The sequence below is a fragment of the Hyaena hyaena genome, unplaced genomic scaffold (genome assembly GCF_003009895.1).
Source record: "Hyaena hyaena isolate Hyena2069 unplaced genomic scaffold, ASM300989v1 scaffold_28, whole genome shotgun sequence".
NCBI classification, from domain to species: domain Eukaryota; kingdom Metazoa; phylum Chordata; class Mammalia; order Carnivora; family Hyaenidae; genus Hyaena; species Hyaena hyaena.
The window spans coordinates 3,020,839-3,047,114 of record NW_024080660.1 but is presented as its reverse complement, the minus strand read 5'-3'; the positions used below and the strand labels follow the sequence as shown (position 1 = coordinate 3,047,114).

The following is a 26,276-nucleotide window of genomic DNA, read 5'->3' as shown; positions in this document are numbered from 1 at the left end:
GAGATACCCCAAAGGTCTATTTCAACTCTGAGATTTCAGAATCCCAGTTATGATGCTCTGGAATATCTGGAAGCCTTCCCTAGTGACACTTCTTCCCTATGCCTTCCCAATTTGGAAGCCTTGAGGGGGCCCAGGGCAAAGGTACAGGGCAAGTCTACAGTGGATTGCACAAGACGGCTGCAGGGAAAAGGGAGTTTCTGCTTATCCCCCTCTCCTCCCCTGCAGCTCAGTCCCAATTCCATGATGGGTCCAGTATTTCTGTGGTCAAAGCCAAGAATTCCCAACCATTAAGGAAAGCAAGCAGTGGTAATGGCTTGATATACTCGAAGTCTTATCTTATTTATGGGGGGTAGGGGGTCTCTTCTGAGAAACCTATGGGAAGGAAGAAGTCAGAGGAATCCCAAGTACTATTTCTTATCTCCACTCCCTGCTCCTCTCCATACTCCTATACAACAATTTCTGATGAACTTGAAGACGGAACTTACATCTCTACTATTCCAGACAGCCACAGGCTTCCCTTCTTCAAGTTCAACGTTCCGTTCCCTAATCCAAGCCCTACTCCTCCACACATACATACGCATGTACATTTCCTTCCGGGAAGCTGATCCCTATTCCCCTGATATGGCAACAGCACAACTGAAGGGAACCTCAGAGAGACTCTTCTGTGCCACTTTGGTTTGGAAAGAAAACAGCCAGGAGCCATGAACCCTGAGTGGCATCAACCTACTAGTATCTTCAGTCTTCACCCTGCCTCTCTGGGCAGAGAAGTAGGGGCAGGATTGAGGTCTGAGTTCAATGTCATCGACTTCACAAAATGTGGGGGGAAATCCAGTAGTTCTCTAAAACATGGACCTAATTCAAATATTAGGTGGAAAGCTCCACTCACCATCTCTTAAAATGTTTTCAGAAAAAGGGATGTCACCAACCGTGGACATGGCATGTCAACTTCCAACAGTAAGGAGTCCTTGATGCCTCATTTCAATCTCACGCTGCCCTTCCGCCCCCTGCCTGCTACCTGAACCTAGGTGGTCCTTAACTCTCAAACAACAATCCTCCAGAGCCCTAAAGATGGTGTCTCAAAAGAACTAGAATGAACCAGACACTTTCCATGAGCAAGTCCTGTGGGACATGTGCAAGCATGTAACTCAGCAGACAGAAGGGCATCCCTTCTGTCGAGGAAAGCAGGGCCTGTGTCCCATGGCACTGGGGAAGGAGCATCCTGTCTTTCCTTGCCTCTCAGCATCCCTCAGCTCAGAGGACAGGTTCTCCTTCTAAGCTGCCCAAGAGAGCTAGGTGACTTTGACCAAGTTCTCAGAGCCTCAGTGTCCCACCCTGGATAGGAGGAGGACCCTGAGGTCCTGGGCGGTCTTTTGGTGGGAGGAAGTCTCCTCCCTCAGGGTCCATCCAGGACCCCATCCCAGCTCGCCCAGCCTCCCGTGCTCCGGTACCTGGAGTGGACGCCATCCACAAACGGCCCCCCTCGACCCTTCAGCTGGTCCACCTCTTGGCGCAGCTTCTCAATCTCTTCAGACAGGCGGCCCTGTGCCAGGCAGACCCAGGGTGGGGGTGGGACCAGGGAGGGGCGGAGAGGGGAGAGAGGGACAGAGAGGACAGCAGAGTTGGGGAGAAGCAGAAGAATGTACTGCAAAGTCCAAAGCCAGGGGCTCCCGGCCAGGCCCACAGATGACACCAAGAGAAGAGGTCCAACTGGAAAGGGAGCAGACGGATCGGCAGCGGGCAGGCAGAGGGGCGGGGCCAGGAGAGGGTCTATCTTGGTAAGGCTTCTATCCGAACAGGCCTGCTGAGCCCTCACCACCACACGAACGAATGGCAATGGAGGCTGGGCAGCAGAGGGGCGCCCGGTGCCCACCCAGACCTCACAGACATTGCTGCGGCAGGGACAGTGCCTAATCCTCCCAGAATCACCGGATTCCTGCCTTACCAGGTTAGAGGGCCCCATCGAATCTTTCTCTGGGCCCTGCCTCTCTGCTGCCCACCCTATGCCCTATGCTTATGGCCTTCATTTCTTCTTTACATGTGGGTGGTGATGCATCCACCGTGATGAGCTCTAGCGAGGATCAGTGAAATACGTCTGTGCACGGACTGGCATGGTGCTGGGTGTCAGAGCAGCTGCATAAAACACAGGCGTGTTCCTTCCTCACCGCAAGCCCAGCCCTCCCTGGCTGGCGCGGCTGGCCAGCAGCTGGGTACCTTGTGATGGTGCTGCTCCTCGATCTGCCGCTGGGAGCTCTCCAGCTCCTGGATCAACGTATTCTGTGGGAGGACAGCTGTGAGCTAGGACTCCGCCTCGCACCTTCCCCTCCCTGCCCCACCTCTCCAGGCCAGCCCTCCCCTTGTCACCCTTCCCGCTCCTCCTTTCTCCAGCCTCCCTGGGGTCAGTCCACCAGTGTCTGCGGTCCGGACACGCTCCGCCCCTAACAGGGTCACATCCCGACTCCTGACTCCTCCCTCGGGGCCTGCCCGGCTCCATCCACACCCTTCCCTCGCCCTGTCCCCCCCTGGCCGGGGACCCACCGCACCTTCTCCTCCAGGGCCGCCATTCGCTCCTTGAGGTGCAGCTGCAGGCGCTCGTTGGACTCACTAAGCAGCCGGTCCACGGTGTCCGACAGCCGCTTGTTGTGGTCCTCATTCATCTTCTCCCGCTGACGCACCTGCACAGCCAGCACACCTGGTACCAGGTCCCCCCAGGGCCTTTCCGGGGGGAGGGGGAGCATCCATCCCTGCCCAGTTCCAACCCACTCACCTGACCACCTCCTTCGCCCCTCTAGGACTCTGTCCCTGGCCAGGCCCCTCCCAGCTCCCACTCTTCCTCAGGCCTGTCCACACACCATCCTGGGAGGCTGCCCTGGGGACAAGGAGGGGGACCGAGAGCCCCAGCCCGGTGCCCTCACCCTTGCCAGCTCCTGGTTCTTCTCCTCCAGCTGCCCCTCCAGCTGCCGCAGGTGTTCCTCAATGTTGCCATGCCTTTCTTCAGCCTGGAAGTAGGGATGGGTCAGTGTGGCCATAGATCATCTGCGCTCCTGCTCAGGCCCCCATATCCCACATACCCTGATCCCAGGCTACTCTGGGGTGATCAGGGCCTCAGTACCAACAAGGCCTAGCCCTCAACCTTTCACCTTGCAGCAGAACTGCCATCACCACTGCCCTTCTCCCCAAGCACTCTCTACCCCCTGCCAGATGTTTCCCCTACCCCTTTCTTCCTGCTCAAGGCCTGCCTTAAAACATCCCAGGGGCACCTGGGTGGCTCAGTCGGTTAAGCATCCAACTCTTGGTTTCGGCTCAGGTCACGATTTCATGGTTTGGGCCTCACACGAGGCTCTGCGCTGACAGTATGCAGAGCCTGCTTGGGATTCTCTCTCTCTTCCTCTCTCTCTGCCCCTCCCACATTCATTCATTCTCTCTCTCTCTCAAAATAAATAAATAAATAAACTTAAAAATCCCAGAGCTAGCAGCCCAATGGACCGTAACTTCTCTTCATGCTTCCAGGAAAAACTCCACCTGAAAACATGAGCTACCATGAATCTCAGAATGCCTCCAAGAAGATGGACCTGCACTTAAAAGAGTATGGATGCAAACCAGACTGCCCGGGTTCAAATCCCGGCTTCCTGTCTTCCCTGCTCCGTGACCTCAGATAAGTTACTGAACCTCTATGTGCCTTAGTTTCCTCAACTGTAAAACATGGATAACAATAGCACCTATACCCATTGGACCACTGCATCCTTACAAGAGATAATCGACGGCGAACACTTAGAACACAATAAACACTCAGTAAATGTTCGCCACGGTGATCATCTTTGTGACTAAACCAGCCAAAGTAGAGTGCTCTCCCTTCCACTCGTTTGTCTCCAGAGATGGAGACCTCGCTGTCTCTGCTGACGAGATATTCCAGACTGTCATACATCTTACAATCGGGAAATCCTTCCTTACAGCCCTCCTACTGAATCATCTGAACATGTTCGTCAGTTCAGTGCATCCCTTCCTGGCAGTTGTGGGAGATGCTACAGCTGACAGCTCAGCATCCCAAACATGACATCCTCTGCTGCTCTTTAAACCCAGCACTTCATCTCTAGGAGCAGAAAAGACCCCAGACACCACCAAGTCCAACCCCATCATCATAGAGAGGATGGCCTCATTGAAGAGATAATGACACTAACACCTGATTAGGGAGGGGGTGACTTTTTTCAGGTCATGGAGCCAGTCAGTGGCAGAAGCAGATTCAGTGCTGGGTGCCGGCGGCAGCACCACCAAGCTGCCCACTGGCCCCCCTGCATCCTCCAAGGCTCCGGGGCCTGATGCTTACTCACTTCTGATTTCCTTCTCTCAGGGGCTCGGAGGGAGGGTAGCAAAGGAGATTCCAAGTGAGACCAGCCCTGAAAGCATCCAACCTGCTGCAGACACCCCTAAATTCTCATGATTAACCCAGCGCATGCCTATATTGGTACATTAACCCGGCTCTTCCAGATCCTGTGATGTTCCAGCCCGCATGCCTCCACAAAGTTAACTGCCCATCAGGTACAATTCTATTTCCTTTTATTAATCCTAGAGCTGCCACCTTCAAGCCACCAGAGTTGGTCCCTAAATCCAGAATGCTTCAATTTGATAAAGAAAGGTATGCTTAAGGGTGCCTGGGTGACTCAGTCGGTTAAGCGTCTGTCTTTGGCTCAGGTCATGATCTCGCGGTTCGTGGGGCTCTATGCTCTCAGTACGGGGCCTGCTTCAGATCCTCTGTCCCCCTCTCTCTCTGCCCTTCCCCCTCCTTGTACTCTCTTTCTGTCTCTCTCAAAATAAATAAAAATTTTTTTAAAAAAGAAAAGAAAAAAGAAAAATCATGGAGCATAAAATAAAATTTTAAAAAAAGAAAACAAAGGTATGCTCAGCCTAAACTCCCACCCTGCACCCCCTTTGATCATGTCTCCTCTCAGATTTCATCTTTCCAGAGGTGAAAGTCCTAATTTTTCTACTCCGGCCCCAAACAAAAGGAAGTATTAACACAAGAGTATAAATAATAACCACTCTGCATCTGCGCAGTCTCATCTACTTCTCCAAGGCGCCCTCCACCCCTTCTCAAGGGACTGTCACATCCCTGAGGGGTGACGAGGGCTGGGAGCCCTCTCCCAGCCGCGCTTCCTGGGGTCATGCCAGGAGAAGCGATTTCCTGGCTCCCAGACCCAGCGTCTCCCACTGTCTCCACTCACTGCCTGCTCTGTGCCCACACAACCCCCGCTCCCCCCAAGTGACCCGGAAGCAGAAACAGGGCCAGAGCCCCAGGCCCACTTGCCTTGGTGAGGGCCGCGATTCTCTGAGCCAGCTCGGCCTCCACCTCCGGCAGCGTCTCTGCCTTGCGCATGGTCTGCTGCAGCTTCTGCTCCGCCACCTCCAGCAGCTCCTGGAGGTGTCGGGCCTTCTCCTCACACTAGCCCGGGGGCGGGGGGGGGGGGCGCAGGGGAGAGTCAAGACGGGGCACCGAAGCCTCCTGGACCCTCAGGCCAGGAGGCAAAGGACAACCTTGGTTCTTGGTTGCCCAAGAGGCCTGGTTTCCCCTTTCCCAAGGGGACCAGCAGGACCCCAGGGGCTCCTGGGCCACCAAGGAGTAGGTTCCGGCATGACTGCCAGGGCCTCCAGGGTCAAGTACAATGCCTGCCCCAACCCGTTGGAGGAGTTACCTGGCGGTGCAGGGACTCCTTATTGGCTAGCTCGTTCTCTAGTTTGTCATTGAGGTCATGGATGGATGTGGCCTCACGCTGAGCAGCCAGGTAGCGTTTCTCTAGTGTCGTGATTCTCTCCTCCATGTCTTCCTTCTGGGCCAGAGCCTGGGCGAGAGATGAGGGGACGGGAGGGAAGGTCATCAGCTTCACCCTGCTCCCATCCTGGCTGCACTTCCCCACCAATACCTGGCTGGCTGGATCTTCCCCGCGCTGCCCTGCCAGTTTCTGACCTTGACCCATCCCTCCTGCTACTCCTCCCCATAGTGGAGCCTATCCAGTGGTCAGTCTTAAACTCCCCAGCCCGGGCCCTGCCCTCCCTCCACCCCCAGGGCATCCAAGCATCTTTCCTCCTGAGCGCCTGCCCCGCACTCAACAAGATGGGGCCAGGCGGGGGCCCTTGCCCACCTCCCGGAGGTCTCGCTGGTGCTTGCTGCTCAGCTCCTCCGACTTGATGAGGTCCCGGCGGGCCGTGCCCAGGTCCTCCTCAAGCTCGGCCACGGATGCTGTCAAGGCGACCAGTCGCTCCCGGGCCTGGCTCAACTCGAAGTTCTGCTTCTCCAGGAGCTCCTGTAGCTCCTCTATCCGGCCCGTGTCATCCTCCAGGGACAGTGAGCCACCAGTCAGTGATCAGGGCCCAGGGTATCCCGCTCCCCTGGCCCACCCCAGGGATAGCACACCCAGAGCGGATCACAGCTTTGCCTCCCATCTCGGCGTACACCGCCGGGTACCCCTTCCTTCCTCTAGGCCCCAGGAGCTTGCTCCAGACAGTGACCAAACACCCTCGCTCTCCTGTGCTTCTTGAAAAACAGTAGTTTCTAGTTTTACCTGCTGTCTCAGAATCTTGTAACCTAGGAAGGGGCATGACAAAGGGAACAAAGCTCGGAGAGAGAAGGGATCTCGCCTGACACTGACACACCAGGTAGATGACACCTGGCGACTCGAGCGGACCACATTATGTGCCTAGCAGCACGTTGGGCAATCGTGCGCACACAAAATCTATAGATTTCGTTGCAAGTAGGGTAGGAGAAAGAAGGAAAGAGAAATGGGAATATTGAAGAAACGCCCAAGTTTAATTCCAGCATTTGCTCTACTGAACTAAAGTGGGGTAGGGCCCTTGCTCCCCGTCTGGGGGGAGACCTGCCCCTGCTGCACAGTTTCCCATGACCCACCTTCCGCAGGCGCTTCGGTCCCAGTTCCACAGCCCCCTCCTCTTCTGCCGCTCCATCCAGAACCCCGGCCCCCTGCTGCAGGGCAGACACCTGGAGGGCACGGCCCCCAGGGCAGTGAGTCAAAGAGGAGAGAACTTCCTGTATATTCCAGACCCTTCCGAGTCCCCTGCCTCCCAGCCTCAGGGGCCTTGGCTAGCGGTCTTCAGCCCTGACAGTGGAAGAGATCCAATGCAGAATAGGGTGGGGTGGATCAGTAAACCTGCCTTGGCTTCCAGGAGCTGCAGTCTGCGGGTAGAGGGTGGGCAGGCAGCTTACCTGCTGGTGGGCCCCCGCCAGCTGCTCTTCCAAGGTGGTAACGCGCTCCAGGGCTGCTCGGAGCCGCTCCCGCACCTGCCCAAGGTAAAGGGAGATGGAGGAAGAAACAGGGACCCCACTGGACTCAGGCTGGAAGAGCCTGGGCTTGATCTAACAGCATTGGGCATGAGACAAAGAGAGGGATCTAGCGAGATGCAAATGTCTGAGAGGGAACCTAAGAGGAGGTAGTGGTAGTGGTGGGCGGGGCCGGTTATAAAGGAAGAAGGCAGTTTTCCCCAAACACAGGATGCAGAAATTGCAGAGAAGGGTCTCACAGAGGCCCTAGCGAAGTGGGGCTGGATGGTGGGGTGAGTCAGGTGGTGGGCCAGGTTGGGTACCTTCTCATCCAGAGCCTTGTGGTGCTCAAACAGTGACTTGAGGGCCTTCAGCACCTCCACCTCACTGGAGACCCCTGAAGGTGACTGGGCCTGGCGCTTGACCACAGTCATCCGCAGCGACCGCTCATGGCGGGACACCAGGCACTCCAGATGTTCCAGAAGCAACTGGCAGGGAGCAGGGGATGGCAAGAGGGAGGGCTGTGAGCATGTGCCCCAGGGGCTATAAGCAGGGTCCACATGACCACTGAGTGGACAGGAGTACAGCTGTGTGCACTGCTGTTAAAACGTTGAAATGCTTCCTGTTGGTAAACAGCTGCTGCCCCGATGAACACCTGCCCCAAGCCAGCTGCGCTGGCGTCTCTCCCAGGACCTGACCTTCCCGTGACCACCCCCATCTACAGGTGAAAAACCTTGCACCGACGGCTGAATCATTTGATCCCAGAACACAAGACAAAAAGTCGTGAGGAAGGGGCAGGGGGTATGCCTGGCCCTGGCCATGCTAGCTCCCTTGGTGGAGGGGTCCACACACACACACACACCAGGTCACCCACTTACCCTTGTGTTATTCCGCTCTGCTTTCAGCTCTGATATCTCTTCCTCCCTTTCTAGAAGTTGCTCCCGACACATGCTCAGCTCCCGGGTTAAGGTGGCAAATTCCTGAAAACCCCCAAGGCCTCTGAGTGCTTGGGGATTTGCCCCCTAACCAGTGTCCTGCATGCCCACATCACTGGTGGGATCTTGTCACCCATCCCTTACTTTCAGCACCTGCCCCCAAGAAAGTCCCCATCCATCCATATCACAGGGCTGTAAACCGCAGCGGGCACATGCACCCCTAGAGCCGGTCCACAGCTCTGGGCCCTCCGTGCATTCCAAGCATGTGTCAGCGTACCAGGGGACAGAGGTGGGAACAGGCGTGAGAAGGTCACCGAATCTGCTCCGCAGCTCCCTCCCTCTCCAGCCAACAATATAACCTGATTATACCCTTCCTATTTTGTATTTCTATTTCCCCAGCAACCCGATGACATCATCCTTTAGAAACAGATGGAGGGGAGTCTCACCTCATGGTAAGGTTCCAAGAGAGACTGATAGATATTAGTCAAGGAAGAGAGGGGGTTTTGAAGGGAGGGCTCCAGGGAGCTCCCTCCCACCCGCTTCCCAGGACTTTACAAGCTGCAAGTGGCTGGTGAAATAAGGATCCACGGAAGCGGAAGCAAGAGAGCCTGCAGACCTGCCCAGGCAGCCACTTGGCTTTAGCACACATCCAAGGGATCCCCACTCACTTAGACCAGGGCTGCTTCCCGGTGCTTGATGCCAGGGCCTTGGTCTACCCTTACTGAGTAGCTATGCTCAAAGTATCCCTTCTAGGGGCCCTGTTCCCACACCGTCAGGCCCACACACCCTGAGACACCTTTTCAGCCCACCCATCTGGGTCAGGAGAATCACCCAGGGGTGAGAAGCTGGCCTCACATTTCCAGGTCCGTCATATCTTATTTATTAAATTAGACCTCGGGGGCCTGGATGGCTCAGTCAGTGAATCATCCAGTTCTTGGCTTTGGCTCAGGTCATGATATTATGGTTCATGAGTTTGAGCCCCGCATCAGGCTCCACTCTGACAGTGCAGAGCCTGCTTGGGATTCTTTCTCTCTCCCTCTCTCTCTGCCCCTCCCTTGCTCACGCCTTCTCTCAAAATAAACACTAATAAAAACTAAAGTAGATACCACCTTACTCCAGAAAAGTTTCCAGAGAGAAGGTCCAAACTTTGAGGACACCCAGCATCTGGGAGTGACTGAACAGTGGCTATGGCCCTGTCCTAAGCTAAAGCCTCCTTCACACACCAAGGACTCATGACAGAAGGAAAAATTCCAAAGCAATCCCCTCTGATCACTTCAAATCAGGCAACAGGGGAAAATATGGGCTGTGGGAAGGGGATAGGGACCCAGGGATGCCAGAGCCTGAGAAGTCTCGGGCTTCTAACCCTGTTTCTTGATTACTGCCTTTCTGTCAAGGCCATGGCCAAAGGTGACCAAGCATCTCACAGCCTTGAAAGCCAGGCCTAGTACCAATGCTGCTCCACTCCTAAGTTTACACACACACACTCTCTCTCACACACACACACACACGTACCCAGAGGCAGGACTCGACACCCCCCCCAGCCCCACACCCTGACACCACCACCAGGGTTCTCTCCTCTCCCCTCCTGGGCTCCCCACCCCAGAACACCTGCCTCCTCCCCAATCCTAGCCCATCTGACATACCGCTGCCAGGATCATCTTCCAAAGCATGGCATTGTCTGCAATGCTGAATATAAACTTCTTATCCTGGTTTTCAAGTTTCTTTCTCATGGCTCTTTTTCGTACACCCTAAGATCTGGTCAGCCCGAGTCACCTGCTACATCCAGTTACCAGCTAACCATCCTGATTCCACACCTTTGCTCAATGGGCTCCCTCCCCATGGAAAGCCAACCCCTCTTTCACCGCATGATGAAATCACACATATCTTTCAAAGCCCGTCTCAACGGATACACCTCCTTGGGACCTTCCAGACTCCCCAGTGGAAGCCTCTCTCCCTCCTCTGAAAACTGCCTGGAACAGTGGTTAAGAGCACCAGCTTAGGAGCCCATTGTTTAACCTCAAATACTATGAGCATCTACCGTGTACCAGGTTCTGTGCTGGCCCCTGGGTACATACACAAGAAAGACATGATCCCTGCCCTCCTGAAGCTCCCAGCCTGGGGCTGGAATCAGATCTCAGCTCTGCCCCATGAGCTGTGTGACCCTGGACAAGTTACCCAGTCTCTGAACCTCCATCTTGATCTGTAAGATACACATAGAGGCCACCCTCATGTGTTGCTTTAATGAGCAAATGAACCAACGTATGGAAAGCACTTTAGCACAAGTCCACCAAAGGCTTTTACCACCATTTTAACAACCCTTTGGAGCCCCTTTTTCCTCCCCTGCCTGGTCACTTGGGTTTTCATTTATCTCCTTTCTAGCCTGTGAGCCCCAGGGGCAGGGACTGGCTCCTTCATTTTAGGGCTTGTTCGGAGCCTCATGCACAGTCAGGGAAGACCTCTCACTCCTTTTCTCCACCAGGGCTCCATATCCCTCTTGATGAAGCATCACAAGATTCTGCCCCCACCACTTCTGAGCGGCCCTGGGAGGAGATTTCCACAGCCCAGCCGGGTTCACCCCGGTACTCTTCCCCACACGTGGGGAAAGACCCTGGGGCTGAGTCTGAAGCCGTGTGGCTCCTCCGGGCTCCCTCCCCGGTCCCAGCAGCACCCACAGGCTGGGCAACTGACTAATCTCCTCAAGCTTTACCTCCATCATTTGTGAAATTGCACACAACATGCCTAGTACACAGAAAACACAGAAATGGTGACCATCATTGCTAGCAGTAGTGCTTTTAAGGAGCATAAGACAGGTGTCAAGATCCCTGGCTTGTAGATTCAGCTCTGGCTAGAATTTCTATGTGATGCCTCTTGTTTTTTCCATCCGTGCAATAAGAGGACTAGATGAGCTCTAAGGCTTCTCCATTTCCACCCTCTGTGATTCCCCACCCACCACCTCCAAGAATAGGGCACTGGTGAGAAGCAGTCAAGGCTGAGGTGTCTTTCCAGTCTAGGGTGCCACCTGGTGGCCGTATGGGCTCACTGCAGTTGGCAGCTATGGCTGAGTTTTCTTCCCACATCAAATTCCATCCATTTCTCCAGGTGAAGCTAATGCCAGGCTAAGGAGCTTGGGAGTGACAGGGAAAGGATTTAGGTAGGGAGATGAAGGGAAGTTAGATGCTCTGTGAATTCCATTTGTTGATAGCAAACAGATGCAGATAAGCTGAGGGCCCAGAGTGTGCCGGGCTCTGCAGGGCTTAGCAGGGCCTGTGGGGGGGAGGGGGAGGTGGGGAGGTGCCGACAATCAGGCCTTACCTGGGGGAGGGCAGAGTTCAGGTGGCGCTGGAGCTGGTCCCGCTCATGCAGGGCATCTTGGAGCCGGCTCTGCGTGGCTGCCAAGGTCTCCTGACTCTCCCGAAGGGACTCCAGCAACTTCTCCCGCTCATCCAGCATGTTCACCATTAGCTGCTCAAAGTTGGCGTCAGCATCGGCGCCATGGGGGGGCCCCAGGGGGTCCCCCTCGTTGATTGTGGGCATCACCTCACACATGGTGGGGGTGGACAAGGCTTTCTCAGCGTCGGGGGACAGGGGAGGGGGTCACAGGGTTGGCACCTCCAGGGGGACCCAGTGCATGGGCCTAGAGCAGGCAGCTCCAGGTGAGTAGACAGGTGGGCAGGGGCTTCTCCCATGCCATCAGTTGCTCTTGCTCTGAAAGGGGCCTGGTGCCCGGAGTGCCCCTGTGGAATGGAGCCAGAGGGCCTGGCTTAACCTCGCAGGGCTGGGGCTGGGTGCCCTACGTCCCCAGACAAGCGGGCAGCAGCCGAGTGTGGCCATGACAGGCAGGGAGAGCAAGGCTGGAAGAGGGCCCTTCCTTAGGCTGAGTGCTGGAGCCTGGCGGAGTCCTAGCTGGGTCTAGCGACACCCATCGTTTCTGGAAGGCAGTGGTCTGTGGGAGAAGAGGCTGCGGTGAGGACCAGCTGAGTTGAGAAGGACGTCCAGGGAAGGGGTGGGGCGGGGGAGAGGAAACAGGACCTGGACCAGAGCGTGGGGGAGGAGAGGGAGATGGTAGCGCATGCCCCTTCTCCGGGCTTACTCACTCAGATGGCGCCTTCCTTAGTTTGCCCAAGGAGCGCACATGCCCGCTGTCGTAGCCTCTGCCTCCAGCTCTCCCCACCCCCAGCTGTCAGAAGTGCAGCCGCCGCAGTGGAGTGGTTCCCCACCCACGTGGCTCACTGGCCAAATATAGAAATGATTCAGTCAGTGGCAGGGGAGCAGCCAGCGGGCTGCCCAGAGTCCTCCTGACACCCAGGGGTGGGAAAGTGAAAGGGGGTAGAAAGGGTCTCTGCCCCCACCATCGCCTTCTCCCCTGCACTTGGCCAAGGTAAGCACAGAAGGGGTTAAAGGGCTCTAAATGGGTGGGAGACCACACAGGGTGGCCTATTAGGGTCACAGGAAACAAGGGCAGGGTAGCTCCTACCCTGACCACTGACACAGTAGGGTTCCTTGGAAAGGCATGGGCTGGGTACTGGGTGGCAGAGAGCCCCGACCTGCTCCATGCCCCTCATTTGGAAAAGAGGCTCTAGCTCAAGTCACCCCTGCTCCTGAAACCTGGCAGAGAGGAGGCTCCTATTCTGAATTCGTGGCCTACGACTTCTGTGTTGGAGCGGGAACTGAACAATGTGAAGGGACCCACAGTGAGGAGTGGATAAAGGGCGTCACTCTGCTGAGATGTGCAGTCCCCTGCTCGTGGCTGGGAATCTTCTCCCTCTGTGTAACTGCCCGTTGCTGGCCCGGCCGGCAGTCTCGTTTCCCTGCTGGGGAACACGTGCACGGCCCAGCCTCAGTAGCACCTTGAGCAGGGCTCAGGGAAGCCCAGTAGTCGGAGCAAAGGAAAGTGTGCCAAGGAAGGCGGTGTGCAGTTGGCAATTTCTAGGCCTGCCATTGCCTTCCAAACCCCCACCCACTGCCAGAAGGCCACGACTTTAATCAGTGTCAGAAGACGCTGTCTTCAGAGCTCCTGCTGCATGAGAAACAGGGTGTGGGGCAGCCGGCACAGTAACGGGCACACAGGAGCTGCCCTATAAATGCTGCTTTCCTTCCTTCCCCTCCTCTTACCATCTAGGAGACACAGGGACTGCGTCCTGTCCATCCCCCGCCCTGGGTGGCAGAGTGGGCCGATCAGGGAAAAGACAGGAGGCATCAGGACCCAATGTGAGGAAAGAAGTTGGACATTGGGCGGACCCCAGCCCGCGGCAGGGCCGAACCCAGCAGGGAAACCAGAGAAAGAACGAGCCTCTTCTACCTGAACCCACCTATCATCCCCCGCTCAGCACCCCCCCCCCCACCGCCAAAGTACTCATGATCTAGGCAGAAATGGGCGCAGCAGGAGGGAGGCTGGTGACGGATGTGGGCCTGGATCAGACACAAGCTGGAGCACCAGCTTGAGAACTCCTGGGCTCACCCCCACAGCCCTTCTCAGAGGGCCCAGGAGTTCAGGCAGGCGTGTGGGTACGGCCGCGCACGCACACACGTGCACACACACATGCACACAGGCAGACACGGAACTGTGGGGACCTAGGACATACACGTGTGGCCACACACATGCTCCCAGACACAAACTGGACACAGACACACTCATCCAGAGGACCCTTTCCCCAAGCTGAACAGCCACTGCGGAGGGCTGGGTCCCAAGAAGTACCCTGGTCCACACCCTCCCCACCCCAACATCCCTGCCCCGCAGAGCAGATGGGAGTGGACAGGAGAGGCTGCTACCCTAGTCTTGCCAGACCTGCCAACTCACTAATGCTAATAACAGCAATCCCTCCAATTCTCCCTCCCACTGTGCCCAGGACCCTCACCCCGAGTGCTCCAATCTGTGAGGCTGAAAGGCCACAGCCTCTCCACACTCACCAGCTGCCAGGCCCTCCTCGTCTCCCACTCCCCCACCCCACTGCAAGAAGAAATGAAAGACAAGTGAAGGTCCAGCTGGGGAAGGGGCTCCCTGTGGCAGAATCTGTCCTTTGAAGAGGAGTGTAGTGTGCTCAGGAGCTCAGGGTCCCCGAAAGAGCCTCAGAGCAGATCCCCAGGCATCCTGCAGTGTAGTAAGAGAGGAAGGAGCCCAGAGCTGGGACTCGGGACACCTAGGGTACAGTTCTGCCACAGACCAGCTGGATAACCTTGGGCTTGTCGCCACCTACCGAGAGCTCTGCTGTAAGGTGGACCGCGTGGCCCTGGCTTTGCCCACCTTCAAGGAATGAGATCACAGATAACACAGAGTTTGGAAAAGCAGAAAGCACCCCATGACTACAGGGGCATGTGAATTACCCTAGCAGTGGGCAAAGGCCAGCCCTGGGCGGGGGGGTGGGGCTTGTTCTAGCTCCTTACAGGAAAGGGGCCGGGAAGCTCTCAGGAAGGAAGAACAGACCTCAGGCTGCCCACTGTGCTGGCTATTTGGTCCAACTTGGCCTCCCCAAATCCTCCCGGTCATTCTGGCAACTGAGGAGCTGGCTGCCGCCAGGCCTTTCCCAGCCTCCCTCCCAACCAGGTGCCAGGTAACCACTCCACTTCCGCTAGTGAAATGGCATCATGTAGAGCAGGCTGAGTATAAGCCCAGAGGGTGACGCCAGGCAGATGCCCCGAGATGGCTGCCCAGGGCCGCCCCCACCCTGCCCCCACCCATACAGCATGGTGAACAGACGGGAGCTCTAGAGCCGCCGCGTCAGGACACCTGGCTTCTTCTGGCTCCAGGGCCGGCTTTAAATAGCGCAATTATCATCTCGGCATAACAGAAGCTTCTTCAACTCCTGCACAATCTCTAAGTAACACTCACAGGTCCTGATTCAGAGGTGACAGCTACCAGCCCCCAAAGTGAGCATTTGAGGGGCTTTGCCGGTGAGGGGTATGGGCAGGCTGTGAAACCAAGAAAGAGGGCTCCAGCTCCAGAGAGAGCAGGCGTGAGTGTGAGGGTGAGTGAGTGTGTGTGTGTGTGTGTGTGTGTGTGTGTGTGGAGGGGTCAGACCCACACCAGGTGTCTGGACTTATAAACACAGAAGAGGCAAACCTGCGGCCTCTCTGGCTTTCCAAAAGTCACCCCATCTCTTCCCAACACACAGGAGGGCTGTGTACTTGACTTGGGTCTGATGCTCGGGCCAGGCACACACACACACACACTCGCACAGGCTGGCTCCCTACTGCCCTACCAGATGGCAGGCCCCACCATGGTGGGAGAGCTCATCGAGGGCAAAGCTGGCAGCCCTGTGGAGGCCAAAGGGCTAGGGCAAAGCCGGCTGGAGCCACTCAAGTGTGAGTGGGCCATGAGCTTGGCCAAAGGAGGGGGCCTCAGGGTGAAGCTCCTCAGAGCAAGGAGGCAAAAGAAGAGGACCGTGCTCCCTTCCTTCCCATGCTCGCACTCAACTGGAGGAAGGGGAGGGAGGCGGTCATCTAGGAAAATAATACTGATCATGATAGCAGCTCTGATGTACACGACACCTGCCGTGTGCCGGGCACCGGGCTGCCGGTTGACACAGATTAACTTACTTCAGTCCTCACAATTCCTCACAAGGAAGACCCAATTCTTCCCACTTCAGAGAAGTGAGAACTGGGTCTCAGAGTCACGTAACGAAATCTACGCACCTGGTAAGAGGAAGAACTAGGATTCAATCCCAGTCCGTCTGACTCCAAGGAGGGGAAGGCGGTTGAGAAAGGGGAAGAGAGGCCATGACTCCTTCGCCATTTCTCGGCTTTGTCCAGGGACAAGGGGGCCTAGGGACATCTCGCCTTGGGTTCCCCCACCCCCCGTCCTCCCTGGGGAAGGCCTCTGCACAGCAGCCACCATGGTCATTTGCCCACTGGAAGTGACCCATTCCCAAGGCCTCATCCATTACCCAACTGAATCCCTCCCCCAACCCCAGATGCCCTAAGGACTCCAAACTGCATTGTGAACAGTCCCCTGAGCTCCGCATGCCACACCACACTCCTGCAAGAGCTACAGAAACAGCCCTCAGCTCCCCTCACCCTGCGGGGTTTTTAGATATGAAAATGGGAATGAAGTCCAGCTGCCCACCCTTTCTTCCCTCTAACCCAGAAGCTTCTCCTCCACCCTCCTCCCTCTCCCTGTTCAGCTCACCACCCCAAAAAGCCTTGCCCTCACTCTTCCTCTCCTCCAAGAGCCCAATGAGCCTCCTCCCCTGCTACTCCCCTACCCTGGTGTCCTGTTCCCGAGCCTTTTCTGATTCTCCTACAGGTAAGATTGGCCCTTCTACAGACCCAGCCCAGCCCTTTCTTTATACCTGTCTCTGTGACACGTCGTCAAATCTGAAGACTCTGGGGTGAGAACCACTTCCTACTTGTCTTTGGATGCTCCAGCCAGGGGCCTAACATATGTGAAACCGAACAGATACGTCATTTCCGGGCAGACCATTCCTGGCCAAGTTCAAAGAAGGGGAATTCCAAAATAGTAAAAACTGGCTCACAGCCTGGGAACAGATTCATTTCTCTGGCCCTCTGAAAATTAAAGCTTCTTGAGAGCAAGAAAGGTGCCCTTCCTCCCTTGCAAGGCAGACTCTAGGGCAGGCTGATGGGCCTGACTGCTGGCTCCTCCACTGACCACGCATGTGACTCTGGAAAGAGACTTCATCTCTCTAAGCCTCGGTTTCCTCATCTGTGAAATGGGGATGATAGCAAGGCCCACCTCAGACAGCCGGCATGAGGGTCACTAGAGTTAATGCACCCAGAGTGCTGAGGTCACTGTCCAGCACACATTCAGTGCCAACTCTTAGCACCCTAGGCCCCTAGAGCGCCTCAAGGCAGGGCTCACTCTAAGCACAGTAAGAAAACGAAAAATTCATATTAGCCACAGGAAGCCAGTCCCAGAGAAGAACTCTTCTCTGAGCAAAGCTCTCCTGTCAGTTTCTCACTGCTGGCCACAAGTGCCTCCAAAAGCATCCAGCTCTCCAGGCCCTCCAAAAGACCAGCAGTGAGACTTTATCTCTGTGGCCTTCCAGTTCCCAAATCTGGAAAATGAAGGCCAGAACACCACATGCTCTAGTGATCTTAGAGGTTGCCATGAGGGTCAAAGGAGATAAGAGACAGAAACTGGTTCGAGGGATATAAAATGCTACCCACATGCTACTTAGCACCAACCGCCAGACCCAGGCACTCTCCTTCCACATGCCGGGCACATTCAGATAGACCCAGGGAGAGATGTCTCTATCCAGCAGGCTCCCCGGGGCCTGTATCTGTGAAGCCTGTCTCCCCAGCTGCTCCCCAGAAGTTAGGTATGGGCCATTTCTTCCTAAGACATGGCCTATCACTTGAGTGAACATACAACTTACTGTCCAAACCAGAACCTTTTTTTTTTTTAAATTTTCTTTAATGTTTATGTATTTTTGAGAGAGAGACAGAGCATGAGTGAGGGAAGGGGCAGAGAGAGAAGACAGAATCTGAAGGAGGCTCCAGGCTCTGAGCTGTCGGCACAGAGCCTGACGCAGGGCTTGAACCCACGAATCGCAAGATCATGACCTGAGCTGCAGTCAGACGCTTAATCAACTGAGCCACCCAGGCGCCCCAAGCCAGGACCTTCCTGAGAATGAATGGAGGCACTGCTAACGATCACACCAGGACACAGATGTGAACCAGGGCTACCCTGGACATTTCTGGCTGCATGGTCACCCTCACTATCACCACCCCAGAAAGACCAACATCAAAGACTAGTGGGGAAAGGAAGACTATGGGTCTCTTCTTTTTTTTTTTTAATGTTTATTTTTGACAGAGAAAGAGACAGAGAGAGACAGAGTGCTAGTGGAGGAGGGGCAGAGAGAGAGGGAGACACAGAATCTGAAGCAGGCTCCAGGCTCTGAGCTGTCAGCACAGAGCCTGATGCAGGGCTTGAATCCACGGACCATGAGATCATGACTTGAGCCAAAGCTGATGCTTAACAGACTGAGCCACCCAGGCGCCCCAAGTCTCTTCTTCTAAATACTTTCTCTTCTAAAATACCCAAAAGTACGGCCATCACAACTCCCTCTTTAAATGAAGACAGGATTTGCAGACTATGAAAGAGTACCTTTAGGGGCAGCCCAGGAGGAAAAAAGGGCATGGAGGTAAGGCAAATGCAAAGGGCTCTGAACTCCCTTTTCTTTTTTTTAAGTGTATTTATTATTTTGAGAGGAAAAAAAAAAAAGCACAAGCAGGGAAGGGGCAGAGAGAAGGAGAGAAAGAATTCCAAGCAGGCTCCTCGCTGTTAGCACAAAGCCCAAGATAAGGCTCGATCTCGCAAACCCTGAAATCATGACCTGAGCTGAAATCAAGAGTCAGAGGTCTGACTGAGCCACTCAGGCACCCATAACTCCCTTTCCTTAATATAATCTCACCAGCTCCAAATCTGTCCATGTCACCAACGACCTGATTAAGGTTTCATCTATATAAGACGGTTCCAAGTCTAAAAAGAGGTTAGAAAAACTCTGGTTTCAGCACTGTCTACAGGAGATCCCTGCCAAAATAAACACATGTCCCCTCAGAGGTCAGCATGTCAATGCCACAGAGCAATAACCCTGAGAAGGCTACCCAGATGACACTGGGGAACCACCAACTCTCTCCCACATCCTACTGTCTCACAGAGATCACACACTTGCACAAACCCAGATGTAAAGCTGCACCACTGCACACAGCACATGCCTGGCTTTGGATGAACTTCCATCATTAAGTTCAGCTCCCCCAGCCGAGTGCTGCTAATCAGAGCCAGTGATTAACCTCATATATGTCCCTAAATAATGTCTGCAAAAGAAGAAACAAAGTAGTAAGTGGGGCACATTTGGAGAATAAAAATCTTACAGAATGAGGGGTCCCTGTAGGACTAATATGCTTCTTCTCGTGTTGAAAACAAATGCTCAGAAGCCTCTGCATGAGTAGATCAGCCCATCAGGTTAGGGGGCTGTCACACAGCAGAAAACAGAACTTCCCGGGGGGAATCAAGAACACAAGATGGAAGTGCTATTGGTGCCAGGGCACGAAAGGCCCAGAGGACTCAGAACTGCATCACAAAGTGTGTGTGTGTACACAGTCACAAAAGGATGGGAGGGATTATGAGACAGGGAATGTGTGTGGGGACACGTGTATCCGTGCAATACTGTATAACAGCCATGAGGATGTGTGGTGTGTGTGTATGGCCATGAGAGAGCGCACATGTGTCAGAGTGTGGTCATGAGAACAGGGTCCCGAGAGCACGTGCGTGCGACAGTTCATACATGTGTATAATGGTACATATGTATGTATAATAGTGAGACAGATTGTGTGTGCTCATACGTCAAGGGCTCATGACATATATGACTATGATCATCACAATGTGTTGTGTGTGTACAGTCATGATAGTGAATGTGTGTGTGGTTATATAAGCAGGGGCATCTGGGAGTCAAGAAATCATATGTGCTCATACAAGCACGTGGGCGTCATGAGAGCTTGTGCTCACGCGTGTGTGTGTGTGTGAGCGCGTGCATGTGTGATCATGAAAGCATAAATCACTGGTCATGAAAGGCTGTAAGTGCATGAAGTGCATGCATGGCCTTGAACCTGTGTAAGAGGGAGAAGTGGGAAGGATGGGGATGATAATGAAAGAATGAAAATTCCATTTGTTCCAGGCGCTCGGCCTCAAACAAGAGCCAAACGTGTTTTGGGTCCTCCCCAGTTAGCCTAGCATGAGCTGAATTCAAGCAACTGGGCCCAGCCCACCCTTCTATACTGCCCTGCAGGGCTCCTAGGCCCCAGGCTGCATGTGCATTAGAGACAGCGGTGGGCACCCCCTGGATCTCCCAGAATGTCCCTCCTCATAAAAGAGCCCAGGCCGGGGCGCCTGGGGGGCTCAGTTGGTTAAGCGTCCGACTCTGGCTCAGGTCATGATCTCACAGTTTGTGGGTTCGAGCCCCGCATCGGGCTCTGTGCTGACAGCTCAGAGCCTGGAGCCTGCTTCAGATTCTGTGATTCCCTCTCTCTGTGCCCCTCCCCCACTCATGCTCTGTCCCTCTCTGTCTCAAAAATAAATAAACTATAAAAAAAAATTTTTTAATAAAAAAATAAATGAAAGAGCCCAGCCAAAGGTCCTGGCCTGGCCCCCACGCCCCCACCAAGCCCTCCTCCACTCACAACACCCTCCTCAGGCCAAAGGAGAGACCCCTCTGTAGCAGATACCAAGGACTCTGCTGTCCACCGCCCACCCTACCCTGTCCTTTCCTAGAAATGCACATTCCTACTTGGAAGGGTTCTCTGAGATCACGAAGGTCAACCTCCCACACAAGGTAAGAGTTACTTCCACACATCCCTGACAGCTCAGTCTTTATTTGATTATCCTTCAGGTATAGGAGCTAACTACTAAATGAAGAAGCCCTCATTGTCCTAAGGGAACTTTTTCTTAAACTGAATGGAAACCTATCTCCCCTCTGAAATCATAGGTATCTATCTGAAGACAGTGGCCATGAAGTCACACCAGCCACATATCTTACTTACAAGAATTCAACTAGATTGGCCAAGCAAAATATGCAGTAAAAACCTCTAATGCAAACCATCTATTTCATCTGACACTTAACTACAAAATTATACCATACATACTTTAAAAATTGCTGTACATATTATATAATTAATATACAATGAGTACTATTAACATAACGTATATGTTATACATTAATGTTATTGTTCAGCATATGTAATCCCATATACCATGCTGTATGGGAGATTTAGGGATTTTCACGTTACCTACTGCCTATAGAATCTAATTCTCCCACTGAGATGTAAGGCCACCATATTGGGGGAGGGGGGGTCTCCAGAGGCCTCTCTGCTCTAGGTTAAATATTTCTAGTTGCAAGGTGGCCCTGCTTCCAACCCACGGAATCAGAAGACAGAACTCTTTGATTCAATCCAACAACTATATATTGAGTTGATTTCCATGAATCCAATACTGGAGTCTAAGAATTGTTATGGATACAAAAGGCATGTGAGATATGCTGTCCACCCTCAAGAAGTTCACAGTCTACTTGAGAGAACACAGATAGAGTGGTCCCCTATCCCCTCGTCAATCCACAGGCTCATTTTCTGGGATCTCAGTTACCTGTGGTCAACCACAAATAGAAGCAGATGATACATCAGAAGGTCAAGAGTAGCCTCATGCTACGTCACAGAGCCTAAGTCATTCATCTCACAGCATCACAGGAGCAAAGGGACTACAGCAAGATATTTAGGGAGAGAGACCACATTCATATAACTTTTATTATATCGTTCTATTTTATTATCATTTATTGTTGCTGATCTCTTACTGTGCCTAACTTAAAGATTAAACTATCACAGGTGTGTAACGCAAGAAAAAAACACACTATATGTAGGGTTCGGTACTATCCATGATTTCAGGCATCCACCGAGGGTCCTGGAATGTCGCGGGTCCCCCCCGCATCAAGGGGGACTACTGTATACAAGTAATGGTTTGAAAGCAGCAGAGAGTAGCACGTGACCAAACAGCCCATCTCTGACACAGCCTCGGGGTCAGCACCGAGCACCACTTGGAGCATGACCAATTGAATTAACAGTGGCAATTTCTCCTCCAGCTCTCAGAACGAAGCAGCCCCAGCCAAGGCCTGCTGTTCTGTTGGAGCTGGCTTCACCTGGTGGAACAGAAGACCCCTGAGGGGAGAGGGGTCTGTAGCACCCAAGGCTCTCTGAGACCAGAGCGATGCACTGGGCAGCAATGTTTCCTGTGTGACTGGAGAGCCATCGCCAAGGAGAAGTGGGCAGTCCTCAAGCCCCGCCCAGCTCTGGAGTTTCACACCATCCAAGCTCAGAGCTCCTCCTCCCACTGCTATGTCCCTCCACTGGCCCTACCCCCATGGCATTCTCAGTTCCCACAGGCCCCTCCCCACACAGCAAAGACTGAGGGTCCCCTAGAAGCTGCCTCTCTCAGATTTTGCCAAGCACCATGGCCCATCAGAGTACTTTTCATCCCACTAGCCATCCAAAGTGCCACACTCCTGTGAGCCAGCACCGTATGCCCTCCAGAGCTAATTATAGGTCAGTGAGCTAGCAGGCCAGAGGGGGGACAGATGGTGACTTCATGTGGCTGCAATACACACCACCCCTCCCTGTGACCTCCCCTCCATTTCTCCTGATTCCATACCTGGGACCTAGACTCTGAGGCAGCTTTCACTCGTGTGGTCCTCCCTGCTCCTTACCAGCCCCTTTCCAGGACACACATGCCACATGCAACCCTGTACCAGTTAGAAGCCACACCTTGCTCCTATAGCAACCCATCCGAGGGCCTAAAGCCCCAGGGGAGAGTTTTCCTGGCATAAAAAGGCCTCAGCTAGTGTCTCATCCTAAAGCCCCCCTTGGTCCCCAGCTCCCTGGCCCTACTGAGACTTCAAACTTGACTCCTCCTCCTCTCCCCAGCTGGCACCCTGCTATCCCCATAGGCTCTCAAAGACCCACTGAAATCCCTGAAAACTCTTAGATTCCAGCAATCAACTCAGAGAAGAGACCCAGGAGCCTGGTTGCCTGCTCTGCCCCCCCCCCCCCCGCCCCGCCCCATCACCCAACTGCCAGACCTCACATACTCCACAGTTCTGACATCACGACATGCTCATCAGCACATACCCAGATACCACTAAATGAGATTTCTCTTCACACCCCCTTCCCCCACACTCTTCTATCTTCCAGAGAGGGCATCTCCCACTGTGCCGGGTGTCTCGTGCATTCTTGGCCTCTAATAATCATTGTGCGATTCATCATCTCATTAGTCTGAGATGCTATTTATCTCAGGCAGCCTCCTCGGGCCTCAGGACAAAGTCCTAGAAAATAGCCAAGGGAAATCATTCAAACTGTTCCTTTTGCTAAGGCAGCTTCTCTTGGGACTACCTGTCCAGTTAATAGTGGTAGTGGGTGGATGGGTTGGAATCGAGTTCAGACAGCTGTTTCAAAGCATGTAGACAGGGCTCTGCTTTTTTTCTAATCCAATAGCAATGTAACAAAACGGGGGGGGGAGGGGGCTGTTAACAGAGTGCCTACTGTATGTACCTTTCAACTTCCCCATGGCCATAAGTTGCCTTTAAACGACCCAGCACATAGCATAGTGCTTGGCATACAGTAGGTACCAAATAAACGTTTGCTGGGTGTTAAACAAAAGTACTAGGTATCAGTTCCAGCACCTCTGGAAAGCCAGGGAAGTCCCCGAAACCGGCTACTGGAGGGGCCCCTTAAGCTCCCACCAGGAGGGGGTCTCCATGCTAAGCTAAGCCTCCTCCTTAACCACTCGCTCACCACACAGAACAGCAGAACAGCAGCCCCAACAACCATATCCCTCTAAATGGATACTACCAGCATACCTCTCCTCAAAGGTGACATCAGCTCCTAGTGGCACCTTGTCCTGGATCCTTCCTCCCTCTCAAAGAAAACCACCCACACCACATTTCCAAGTCCTCCAACCTGACCTCTCTCTTCTCACCCACCATCAAAACCTGCAGGATCTATACTGGAAAACACTCCTAGTGCGTGGTTCAAAGTCAACTCCCCACTCCCATCCTCCCAGTTCAGGAATCTATTCCAGCCCTCTTTTCCGGTTGCGCCCACTCTCACCCCCACCCCCACCAGACCTCGGGTTGGCCGCTCCTTCCATCCCAGCCCCGGCACTGCGGAGATGGGGGCATTTCTGGCACAGCCTGAGGCTGGCAGTTCAAGGAACGGAGAGCTAGCGATACTAAGAAGGGGTGTTAGTCGCAACGCGGGAAGGATTAAGACCCCTGGAAAGCTCGAAGACCTCCGTACCTCCTGTGCCCAAAGGAGCGGCTGGCCCAGGAGCTAAGAGGTGCTTTTTCTCCGACTCTCCTGGCTGGGAAATGGGGGCGCAGTCCATCCAGCTCCCGCCGGGAGACTTGCCAACTCAACCCCCCTCCGAGGCTGATGGAGCTGAGGGAGAACTCCATGCCCTCCCGCAAACCGGCCATCGCCCCCCATTCTCACCCCCAAGGGCACAGGGCACTGCAAAAGCCAGCGAGGGGCGGCAGAGAGAGCAATATCTGTGCCAGCCGGAGACGACACATCCGGAGTAAAACAGGGCTGTTTTCCAAGGCGCGCTAGACAGAGACCCCTCCCCAAACTGGAGGGGAGCTGGAGGTGCGAAGAAGAGGCACCCTTTTCCCAGCCCGGGTTCTGGGCGCTCACCTGCCTGCAGTCGTCGAAAGCCCGGCAGCTCAGCTCCGAGGCGGAAGGGAGCCGCCCCCGACTCGGGGAGCCAGACACGTCCTAGGGAGCGGAGCGAGCGCGGAGGTAGCTGCAGCCTCCGCCAGCGCCTAAGCGCCTCGCCTCTAGGCCCCGCCCCTCCCTCCCCTGAAGGCCCCTGGCCCCACCCCCAGGGCGGGGCCTAGCCGGCTCCCTCGAGGCCACGCCCCCGTCCCGGCACGTGACGAGAGCCGCTATGCTACTGCGCGCCATCTTGGCTTGGCCTGGAGAGCCCTTCTGAGGAGACGGAGAACCAGGGTTTTCCCCAGCACCACTAAAGTGGCAGGGTCCAGCGGTACTCTGCCTCCTTCCCAGTGAGGCGCAGGACGCATCCTGTCCCTCCATTTGGATTCCGCCCTTATTACTAATCTAACCACCTGCTCCCCAAATTGGCCAGTCCTGGCCTTGGAATCGTTTTCAGTGGTTTGCCACCTTTCACACCTGCTCTCTCGCACCACTTTATTACTTTTCTTTTGGTTGCATCAATTTCATAAGTGGAGAACCTTGAAATCCAAATACATTTCCGTAGCGTGCACTTCAATGAACTGTATTGCTAGCCCGAATTCGGGCACCCGGCCGTACTAACACTGTTACTAGAATATGAAATGTTTGTCACATATACGTAGTATGAAGACAGTCTCAATGCCAATTCCTGACTGACAAGTTTTACTTAAATCTCTCCATTTTCCTGAATCACTCCATACCCTGTCCCGTGTGGCTATTAATTGCATCTTTCCCATCTGGTTTGTGAAGTTTCATCACAGTGCCTACTCAATTCTTTACAATACCCAGTGCGCACTGCTACAAGTGTGAAGAATTTTTATATACATGCAACGTGTACATATTTATAGATTTACACACAACATGTTCTGAATCTTCTGCAACTAATGCTGTATGTAGTTGGAATCAGAACGGCACATAATACCGTTCATTTATTTTTTTTTTTCTCTCTCCCAGTATAGTCACCAATTGGCTTAGTTTCTTTAGATCTTCAGGGGAAGGCAGGAAAATCTGAGGAATTCTGATTTATTATGGGGGTGAGAAATGCAGCTAAATTTGTGTTATTTTGTCTGACCCTGAGAGCAAAATCAAGTGATATATGTTTAGAAGTGAAAATTACAAAGCAGTTTTTACAAAAGTAGTCCAGAAAGTTCCAACTCTTCTCCAGGTGGTTTGGGGTTCTTCAAAAGTAAATCCCTAAGACACTTAAAACATCCTTCCCTTAAACATGAATCATCCTATAAAAGGCAACTCGGGCCAATGCAGAGGGAAGGGTGAAGCCACAACATACGTTACCAAGTGTTTGTCAATATCATGCCAAGAAAACAGCTGAGGAGATATCTATTATTATATCTATCATCATCATAAAGTTTAATACCAAAACTTAGAAGTTGAGTCAGAACACAATTAAACCAAATTAATTTCACTCCCCTTTTAACAGTAACTCCTAAATGGGGTATACATCACCCACTAGAGTAATCCCCTGCTGCTTCGGGGCATCGTTAATTCAGGGAACCAGAGCTGTGCTTCTCCCCTTCTGCCTCAAAAAAGCAACTTTTGATTGTAGAGCTTTGCAAGGTGTTTATTGTCATGGGGGGGGGGGGGTATCATTTACACGCCCAAATTTTGATTTTGATTTTCACGGACCCAGGCTTACTTTCCGTGCAAACAGCTTTTAGTACCACCCTCAGTGTGGGGTAAGATTTAGCTATTAGCAGCTGTATTAAGCAGATGCTTCCTAAGAATATTCTTTAAATAGCAGGGGTGAGGGAGGATGGTTAAGGAAAAACACCACACACGAATTTACCAGTTTGGTTTGTGATAATAACTGCCCC

At 53.7% G+C, this 26,276-nt stretch overlaps 1 protein-coding gene across 2 annotated transcripts in view; it reads right to left on the bottom strand.

Annotated features, from left to right (window-relative positions):
• The window catches only part of PPFIA4 (PTPRF interacting protein alpha 4), a 39,762-nt gene extending 27,628 nt beyond the window's left edge, over window positions 1-12,134 (bottom strand). For both annotated transcript variants that reach the window (XM_039227597.1, XM_039227598.1), the window contains exons 1-12: window positions 11,512-12,134; window positions 8,143-8,244; window positions 7,588-7,752; window positions 7,211-7,285; window positions 6,896-6,985; window positions 6,132-6,323; window positions 5,685-5,831; window positions 5,300-5,434; window positions 2,913-2,996; window positions 2,541-2,672; window positions 2,212-2,274; window positions 1,449-1,540 (exon numbers count right to left, since the gene is read on the bottom strand). In XM_039227597.1, the coding sequence (XP_039083528.1) occupies window positions 1,449-1,540; window positions 2,212-2,274; window positions 2,541-2,672; window positions 2,913-2,996; window positions 5,300-5,434; window positions 5,685-5,831; window positions 6,132-6,323; window positions 6,896-6,985; window positions 7,211-7,285; window positions 7,588-7,752; window positions 8,143-8,244; window positions 11,512-11,745 (1,511 nt within the window). In that variant the 5' untranslated portion in view covers window positions 11,746-12,134. The remainder of the gene's footprint in view (window positions 1-1,448; window positions 1,541-2,211; window positions 2,275-2,540; window positions 2,673-2,912; window positions 2,997-5,299; window positions 5,435-5,684; window positions 5,832-6,131; window positions 6,324-6,895; window positions 6,986-7,210; window positions 7,286-7,587; window positions 7,753-8,142; window positions 8,245-11,511) is intronic.
• Window positions 12,135-26,276: the final 14,142 nt, after the last annotated feature.